The sequence below is a fragment of the Cyprinodon tularosa genome, unplaced genomic scaffold (assembly GCF_016077235.1).
Source record: "Cyprinodon tularosa strain WSP-4 unplaced genomic scaffold, ASM1607723v1 ctg267, whole genome shotgun sequence".
In the NCBI taxonomy this organism is placed as follows: domain Eukaryota; kingdom Metazoa; phylum Chordata; class Actinopteri; order Cyprinodontiformes; family Cyprinodontidae; genus Cyprinodon; species Cyprinodon tularosa.
Genome location: NW_024038971.1, coordinates 401,636 through 412,017, shown reverse-complemented (window position 1 = coordinate 412,017; position 10,382 = coordinate 401,636). Strand labels below are relative to the sequence as shown.

Here is a 10,382-nt window from a genome sequence, read left to right as displayed (position 1 = left end):
ATGTAAATGTTTAACTGTTTTGATCGTTTTCTTGTAGGTTTAACTTTTGTGCCACACATTAGTCAACCATGTTGTTTTTAAAGTGCTATATAAATCATTAAATAAATAAATAAATAAATAAATACAGTGTTCTAATGCTAAGGTATTTTAAGGTCTGGCAGGTTCAGTTTAGAAACATCCTCAGTGTGATCCTTTTCTGTTCCTGACACCAAGCTATTCTGTCACATCTCGGCTCCTAAAAAATGAACAGGACTTTTGCCATTGTTATGGTTGTAACAGTGGCTGTATTGGCAATATACAAACAGTGGAGAAAATGAGGCCACAAGCAGCGATGACATTAGTCCAACATTCCAGTTACAAGTTCTGAGTATGAAATGCACCATTAGACCCCAAGACGGAGCTGCAACCTAAACATTTAGACTTAGACTTACTTAGACGTAGACAGATTTGTCATTTTGTTTACACAAGTGTAAAACGTTTGGAACAGCTCTCTGGACAATTTCATCTTTTTTTTTTTTAAGTGCAGCATTGAAAAATAGTAAAAAAATAAAAATATTTAAAAACAGTAATATAAACTATGCACTATGACTGTTTTGGGCCCAATGTAGCAGAGATAAACAAGTTTACAGGAAAATTACATTAACACATTAACACAAAAATCAGAATCATTTTAATCATCCTTTGCTGGAAATTATTTTCTTATAGTGCAACCATTTACAGAAAGGGGGAAAATAAGATTGTTAAAACAGACAAGATATAAGTATAAAATAAGATAAGGATCAGAATAAAATAAGATAAATACAATCAACATTATTTACAATTTACAATACTACTCAGTACCAAATTACAACTATTGCACATGGCCATGTTATTTCGCATAGTGAAGTAATGTAATAAATAGATAGTAAGTAATGAAATTAAATGACTGTCAGAGAGATGAGTTAAACAGTTGAATGGCCACAGGCAGGAATTACTTCCTGTGGTGCAGCATGATGAAATGAGTCTCTAACTTAAGGTGCTTCTGTGGGTGATCAGCTCATCATGAAGATCATTAAGGTCCAATTTTTACAGTTTATCTGCACAAACAAAGTGATTTGCAGGTTTACCTGTGCAAAGTATTGGGTCATCCAGGTTACAACGACCCAAATGACTAACATTCATTAAGCCTGTTTTGAGATTTGGGGTTTAGCTACTCTTTAACCTTTATTTATAATGGAATTAATATTATAACATGCTTTATGGCCAAAAAACAATATGATACCCTCAGATTCAAAGAGTACATTTGAAGAAATTTAAAGTTTCAAAATTAATCTTACATAAATACCAAGCATCCTATATGTAACCAGTATCAAGGTGTAGATTAAAGTGCAACATCACTAATAGGAATTACACGTAAGAGCGAAAATAAATTGGATAAACTTCGGAAGAGACATCGAGTAATATCACATTTGTGTGCAGGATAACTCTTTTTTTTTGTGCTTAAGTTGAATGACTGCGCACAAAAAGTCCCCCCCACACATTGCCATGCACACTTGTATAACCTTTTAGATAACAGCCGGTCGCTCTTAGCCGTTATGAGCCAACCCAGGCCACTGCTCCATTCATCGGCGTCTCCGTCCTAGTGATTTGCTCTCACTCATCACGCTGCCTGTAGCCGTGGGTTTCCATGTGAAAAGTCCGTCACTGCGTTATATAAAACAACTGACAGCCGAGCGGACCAATCACGGTAAGGAGCGGCATTCACATCGCCCGCCTCAAATAACTTTCCGTGCGCTGATTGGTTAGAATCACGCGGAAACGAAGACTGGCTTCCGTCTTAACCAATGAGAGCAGAGCAGTGGGAGGCTCGAGTAAAATGCGCTTGTAATGAGGTCACTGCTTGCGTTTGAAGATCCAGGGCAGTGCGTGGACACCGGAGCCGGGGAGAGAATTTACTGAAACAGCGCAGAGAGAGCAGAAGGACCCGGTTCATCAGGAAAGGTAGCTGTATAAGCAAGGATTTGTTTTATTTGAAGCAGCATCACCGGGAGGGAAAAAAAGCATAGAAGCCTTCAGCGAGGTTGGTAAAGCTTAACTTCTGTCTTTAAGATGTGACGACTTGGGTATTTAAATATAAAGGTCACACCTCTGATAACTGGACGTCTGCCCTATTGCCTGCTGGGGATCCCTGATGGAGTAACCGCTTTACCTGACGAGGGATGAAACACAGCAGCTGACGGAGACTTTAAGGAATTTTGATATAAGCTGCGTAGAAAAAAAAAAGCGTCCAGAAAGAAAGTTGAAGCAGTAAGACTGGCGCAGAGTGGCCGAAGCGGTGAGTCTACTCTGCAGCCCTGCAGAAACAGTAGATAGGTGAACTCTGTGGTGTCAGTGTCACATGAAAACGCCGGTACAGACCCTTATGTAAAGTGTTATGCTGAAGCTGCACATGGCACAAGTTCACATGCCGCACTGATTAGGGAATATACGGTAAAAGGAGCAGGATTCACTTTGATTATTTAAGAAGTGATGATGACAGCTAGAACTTTAAGAAATGTCAGGGGCAATGGAGGGATGGTGGAGCACTTCTAACTATTCTATATATACAAAGTTTTAATGCTTTACTTTATTTTCTTCTTAAGCTAAATTTATGGTTATGCCATTAGCTTTGTTTCTGGCTGTGGTTGTTTGTTGATTTTTTCCCATGACTGATATATCACTCATGGGGGAAAACGTATATTAGACCATTGTATTTGTCCAATATTTCCTATTCATGTTTATCAGTAATAAATATAAAATAAAAAAACAAGAATTGATTATAACAGTTAGATAGACAGCTTATATTAAGACATTCTCTATTCTTTCATTATAAGGACAAAATTAAATCAAGTACTAACATTTATATCTATGGCATTGGGCTTCCAAAAGCAGAGCTGGTTGGCATTGCATATTTTATTTCCTTTCTTTTTTAATCGCATGATCCACAATGGAGTTAGTACTCGGTCTTATAACCATTTTATTCGATAATAGAGGTGGTCTAATACTTTATTCTGTTTTTATGTGCATTTCCCTGGCACAACTTGCAATGTTGAACAATAGTAATTAGATTTAGGCATTTGAAACTTGGCATTGTCTGTTCTGTATGGAGTTTGCATGTTCTCTTAGAGTGCTCCAACTTCCTCCCACTATTCAAAAACCTACCAATTTGGTTATTTGGCCTAAATCAACCTATAGGTTTTCTTTTCCATGGTTTGCCCTATGATGGAGTATTAACCCCTCATCTACTTATAAGGTGCAAGGTTTCCTTTTTTATCCTCAAACCTTTTCATCCTTTTATCAGATCAACTGATAAAATCTGTAACCGTTCTCTTTTTACTTTGTACTACAGATCTCTTCAGTCAGACACTTTTAGATGAAAGGTAGTGAACTTTTAAAGCTTGATAACAGTGCTTCACCTCATATCAGATAAAATGCAGTAGAAAGCTTTGCACGACATTGCATTCTTCAGGTCGAGGGGGGGCAGTCTGCTGTTATCTATATACCCGGAGCAGTGAAAGGCAAACATATATGCCAAAAGCCTCCCTTTTTTGCCCATGTTGTCCTCAGTTGTAGCAAAATAATAGTTTTCAATTTAGAGCTGCTGATTTAAAGGTTTTCTTATAACCAGAAGAAAAGTTGAAGAGAAAGTTAAGCTTCTCGTTAAGGGTAAAAAAAAGATAGTTTCCTATATGTATTTATTCACTTTAATACTTCTTAAAGAAGAATCAAATCGTCTTTCAGAAGTTGGGAGATGTTAATATTTGTAAAATGACAAATATAAAATTTTACTTTGCCCGTGGACCTCAGATTGGGGTTGGGCATGTTCATCTGGCAAGGCAGGAGAATAATGAGGCCAACTTCAGTTTGTCTTCAGAAAAAAGGTGGGAGGAGAAATGGTTGACGCAAGTGTAGGCTGGCAAGGGGTTTGTTATGTAGATCTGTTTATCATAAGCTTGAAATCAGCGGAAGGGTTGCCATCTCTACAGATCACCAGAAATACACACACAGCTGCAGGAAAAAGAGGACTAGAAGAGAAAAGATTATTAAATGAGCATATTTATGTTCTTAAAGCTAAACTTAGGACTTCCTCTCAAAAAGAAAAAGATTGTTATCTCAAGTAGACTGGCGACAAAGAGCTAGTTCAACAGTTTAAGAAGGCAAAGAAGTTCCTCCTGACCTTTGGCACAGATTGAAATAAACTTTTGAGTTCAAGAACCAAGAGATCAAACTGAACTGATATTTATATTGGCAGTCACTATGCAAGCTGCATATTGCAATAGAAAGCAGGTGAAGTTAGATGCAGGACAGTGCAGCAAAAGTAGGAATCTTTTAACGGTGTTAAGAATGTCCAATAAGTTGTGAAATTTTCTGCAATTACAAAAAAACAATATGTCTAAGATAGTGGCACAAAAATAAATTCTATTTCCAGTCTTCATGCCATGTGTCTGAAATCATTGATTTATCGTAAATTAGATTTTTTTTATTCAAAAGCATTCACTTTACAGGGAGCAGTATATTTATTTATCTTAATCAAGGAATGAACTCTTTTATTAAATTTTAATTGGCTGCTACTGAGAGTTATAGATTTTGCAGAACAGACATTTTCAGAATGTTAGTTGGAAATTGAAGTGAAACACAGCTTAAACCTGTATTATGTGGATTTTATTCTCTAGTCATCAGTGTTCAAGCCTCTAGGACATCATTTTTTTGGTTAAACTTATAAAGAACATGATCAATTTAAATAAAAAGGGGGCTGAACAGTGTGTCACCTTTTCTGATCTTAAAGAAAAACAGGACAATTTTGATCTCCTTCTTTGATTGTTGTTTTCTCTGATTTGTTGTCTTTGAGCCAAGCTTATATTACTGATATTTTAAATGATTTATCATTAGATTTTAAACTAGTCAGACAAATGTGCACATTAACAAGACTTTAATAGCATCAAACTGACCACAACATGTTATATATTCTAAATGTGTTATGTTTCTCATCTTGTGGCGCATTAACCTTACCTTAATGTCGGATGTGCGTCACAGTTTTCTAGAGCGACAGCCAGATGCTGTGCCCTTTGACCAGAGAACTGCCGTTTAACTAAGTCTTCCCATGTGCTGATTACATTATGAGGAAGAGTGTCATGACAGTGCAGAAATAGAAAAACGTGAAAAGAAGGGTTATAGAAAGCAAGGTCCATTATGATTGGTTTTTAAATCAATCAGTGGTTTTCCCACAGGAACAAAGAGAAGAAGCGTAATATTTTTTACTTTGCTTCTCTTTCTGCTGCTGTTCAGCTGAAGTTAACTGATTTATTGGGAGAGCAAAATTCCCATTTGTTAAATCTGCTCTTGTGAGCAGGTGCATTGGACACTTATAGCCTCCTTAAAACTATAGTTGCGAATTATTTCTTATGTTAAATGACCTGTAGGTATGTTCTTGGCTAATTATTTTATTGTACTGTACCATAAGGCATACCCAGTGGTTTGTCCAGATACATTTTAGAAAAAAACAACAACTGTAAAAGCTTAAACATATTGCTGCTGTGTCCTGTTGTTCATTCACTGGATTTGGACTGATGCTAAGCTAATATATTAAGAATATCCCTCAATGGATACTAGTGCAATCTGTAGGACTTCGTACTCTGACAGAGTGTCGGATTGCTCTTTCATCTTTGGACCAGACTTGCTGTTGCATTTGTTGCCTCAGTTGCACTTTGTGGAAAAGGAGGAAAAGGCATATGAAAAGTGCTATAGGAAGTTTAGAGCAGAATGTTCCCTACATGTGGAACAATCTGTTAGTTTTATTGTGTCTAGGAGGGATTATATTCAGTAATAGTGTTTTATGGAAATCATTTTTATCACCCTAACCACATAAGTGTTGCATTCCTGATTTCTTTTTCTTCTCTTTTTAATTGTTGTTCCTATTACAAATACTTTAATGTCATAAAAGTTGGCAATTACAAAGCTGTCAATTTTTTGACTGCTTTGAATTAGGATTGACCTAAAAAAAAAACAGGAACTGCTGATCTTGACCTCTTGGAAAGCTTTCAAAAAGCTTTGCTCCTTGGATTGAAAGTATACACAGTTAGGGACGGCTCAAAACATTTCCACGATGCTTTCTGTTGCTTTGTCTCTACATGCCTGTTCTTGTGTTAGCCACAGACGTCATAGATTTGTTTTCTTTTCTATTCTCTACTCTTGAGCACTTTTGATACTCATAGATCAGGTGCTGCTTCTTTACCTTTCACCTTGTGCCTGCTGTCTGTGCTTCAGTCTTGACAGGCTCCATCCTGACAGACATTGGTGAACTCTTTACTTAAGTTGAGCGTAGACATGGATATCGCACTATGTGAGACTCATCACCTCTGATCGATCATTTACCAACTGGCCGTAAATTGACCCATTTCACTTGACAGCTCAGTCGCAGGACATGAGCCAACTATGCAGCAGGTCAGCGATAAGCAGCATGTCTCACGCTGTGCACAGTCCTCTAATTAGACCTACATGAGGGTTAATTATCCACACCTATACTTTGCTACTGACATTTATTTCATCTGAGCATTTAGTAGTATAGGTACTGTGTAGATTATTGTGGGTTAGTTGCTAAATTTAAAATAAATGAAAATAATCATTACAGTTTTCTGAAATTCTGTCATACTGTGCTCAGAATTGGGAAAAGTTATACACTGACATTTCTTATGTTTAAGATTATCTGAGCCCTGCTTTAATTTTTATTTTGATGATTATATATTATTTGAAGCTTGAAACTAGCGTGCCCATGTCCAGTTACTGAAAACTATCCAGTTACTGAAAGCACATCTTTCATACAACACCTTTCTGACAAACCATTGATTATGCTTTGGTACAAGTAAAATATAATGACTGTTTAAAACTCTTTCTTACTTTTTTTTGGACTTTTACATCCAATAAGAAGGCTCTTTACTCTTCCTTAGTCTGTTATTGAAAGACTTGGAAAAACATAGAGTATGGTTTCTAGATCCACTCTCTATAGATTTTCTGTTGACAAAATGTTTTCTGGTAATATTTCTGTCGTTATGCTGCAGTTGTTTTTAATCCAAACACATCAACGTAATATTCCATTATATGCATAAATGGGCATGCGTTCTCAATTGCTTGACAACACCTGTTCTGTTCTGACACCCTGCTCTGCAGCTTTTCATGTCAAACTGAGGCGGGAATACACTAGTGGTCAAAAGGAGGTACCTCCTCCTTATTAGGCGTTGCATATCTATACATGATCAAAATGATCTGATCTTTGGCAGGTTTTAAAATTATTTAGTTCAAGCCTCAGGTGTACAGAAGCAAAGGCAAGATTTCACGCTTTCATTAATGTTGCACAGTGTTACCTTGGACTGAATTTATTGTGATGTTAATTCATTAGATTTAACATTTTTGTTTGTTATATATTTTTACTAAAGAATGATAGAATTCAAATTATGTGAAAATGAAGGACTTTTCCTTGCCATTGGGCACCAGAGATGGTCCACCTGGTTATAGCTTTCCATTGAGACAACGTATTAACACAATCTTGCTGATAATTAGAACATATTAAAAAACAGTTGCAGTCTGACCTCATCTTGGTTTAATGAATGCTTAAAGTGTTTAACCTGTCATAGACTGAGCAGATGCATTTTATTATGACCTGGTAACTAATGGCAAGGAGTTAAAAAGAAGACCTACATTCTCCTTGCCATGATTGTCCACAAGATTGTTGCTTGGCAATACGATGGCAACCAGATCAATCTCATCAGCTGTTATTTGTCTCCAAGCTGGAGAATCCGTTTTAAGAGATGAAAGGCTGAGATAGCAGAAAAGACCTGCTTTTCTTAAGGGGGTAAACTGTCGTAACCAGAGGCTTTCAGAGAACAACAGAGAGGCACCCACCAGGATTTCCAGGGATCCAGGCTGAAACCAGGCAGTGTCTCTAAGCGTGCCACCAAACAAACCTCTTTATGGTTTTAACTTTGCAAGCTTTTTTCTTTGTGCATGTTTAATCAAATATTTATCTAGTTTCTGTTGTTTGTCAGAATGGAGAGTAAGCATTGCCTGTTTGTCAGAATTAAGATGACATTAAAAATTTAGATTTTTCTTTGCTGGATGTTGAGTCATGTTTTCTAAATATCCATTTGTGGTCTGTCTCCTCAGATCAGTTCATTATCACTCGACTGGCATTCTATTGACAATGGGATGATTGGTTTCTACCTTACCTGAAACAACACCAAGAAACACCTCATCCTGATGTCAGACGATTCAGACACCAAGCCCTATCACCTGCCTGTTCCGGCGGACCGTGATGGAACCTCTGGGTGCAGAGACTCAGCTTCGAGTAGTTCCATCTCAAGTGGAGCCTCTGGGTGCAGTCCCATGGCACAGATGCACTGGGTGGGCAGCTATGGCCAGGGTGGACCTGACATTGGCCTGCCCTCCGAGGGCAGTGACAGCAGCGGTCAGGACCCTGCCCTCTCACCGCGCAGTGTACGAAAGACCTCGCGTTCTCGGCTTCCTCCTGAGGAGGATGTGGAAATGAAGAGCAGTGGGTCGAGTGGCAGCGGGACCGAATCGCATGGCAATGAGAGCCATGGAAACGAGAGTCATGGGAACGAAAGCAACGGTCATGAGTCAACAGGCAGCTCCAATGGCCACAGCAAAGACTCAGCATTGCTTGGGTCTTCAGAAAGCAATAAAAGGTAAGAGATTATATGATTTTTGATATGTCAAAGTCAAATAAAACAAAAAAAATTTTGAAGGGGTACTTGCGAAACTCCTGTGCAGGAATCCCCTGTATGGTTACTTCACTCACTCCCCTTTATCAAACTCCATAATATTTCAAGATTTTTAATTGTTATTGGAATGTTTTGTCTTTTTTCTATATAAATTCAAATTAGGGCTGAAACAATTAATGGGATTAGTCATGATTAATCTATTATTGAAATTATGGTCAACTAATTTAGTAATCAATTTATCATTAACTGGAGTTTATACTGTAAAATATGCCTTTAGGTGACAGATCAACCAACGCTTTGAGCAGTAACTATACCAAAATTGTAAAAAAAAATAAATAAACATTTTGCATTTAACATAAAAAAAAGCCTTTTTTTCTGTCAATATGCCCTAACCAGAACTCCTCAAGTTGAAATGTTTTAGTTTCGGCTGATTTAAGTTAATAAAAATTCTTCTTTAAGGAGCCTTTTGCTATCCGATTATTACTCGATTAATCAAAAAAATAATCGCCAGATTAATCGATTTACAAAATAATTGTTAGTTGCAGCCCTAATTCAAATGTTGCTTTGTCGTCACAGTTTACAGTAATAACATATTGTAATAACATCTTTACAGTAATAACACAACCACAGTTAGATGAGGTGATCCTTTTTTGTTTAGCTGCTCTGCTAAGAAATTAGTTTTCTGTTGTCACTTGATGCTTTAGGACTTCATTATAATTTTAATGAATTATTTACTAACCTATAGATTTATGCTTATGCTTATGTAAACAAACACCATGAGGTCTTTTGGAACAGCTGTCACAGCAAGGCCATTTGCCACTTGCGACACTGTAACTTATGACTACTAGTTTACTAGCAATAGGCTGAAATTAACTGATTGTTAACCATTTAAATGGCTAACTTAGCTATTAGCATGTTAGAGGTTAGAGCACATTACTACATAAGTTTTTCTGCTACTGTGTCTTAATGCCACAAAGCCCAATTTTTATGTTCATTCTAAATGATAAAAATTGTTTTTTATCATTTTTTTTTTCACTAATCATGAAAAATACACTTTGAATTTCAGTTTGATCTCACAGCTCCTTAGGCGAAAGTTTTATGGCAACCGCATTACAACAAGAATGTATTTACATTATGATTCATTTCCTCTTTCAATTATACCGTCTAGCAGTCTTGCAGCAGCTGGAAGAAATCTAAAAAACTATTTCCATTCCTTATTAACGGCAAAAAGATCTCATGCAATCACTACTTGTTATTCAACACAATCAGACATCCTGTTTAAAGTAATTTTGCAGCAGGGCCTGAACATTTGAATTTATTATTTAGCAAACACAAAAGCATTTTTACAAGCAGCACAGTAGAGTCCTTATTGCTGCCATAAAGTTTCATGCAGAATTTAGTTTACTAGTTTACCCACTCGGTCATTCACCTCATGTATGCTGATCAGTGATTGCGATTTATCTACCAAAAGCAGCACATGTTTTCAAATGAGACTTTAGTCAGTAGATCAACAAAAAAAGTAAAAAGAGTATTGGAACAGCAAAGAAGTGTTTTTTTATTTCATAGAGTTGGCTAATAAATTGTCCTTTATTGCCACATGAATTAAATAATCAACTAATTAACTGTACT

The 10,382-nt window shown here is 36.8% G+C and overlaps 1 protein-coding gene across 1 annotated transcript in view; it reads left to right on the top strand.

The window, feature by feature from the left end:
• Positions 1–1,881: 1,881 nt before the first annotated feature.
• per2 (period circadian clock 2) overlaps positions 1,882–10,382 on the top strand; it is a 34,283-nt gene continuing 25,782 nt past the window's right edge. The window contains exons 1-2 of the mRNA XM_038289346.1: positions 1,882–2,059; positions 8,176–8,717. Coding sequence (XP_038145274.1) covers positions 8,269–8,717 — 449 coding nt within the window. The 5' untranslated portion in view covers positions 1,882–2,059; positions 8,176–8,268. The remainder of the gene's footprint in view (positions 2,060–8,175; positions 8,718–10,382) is intronic.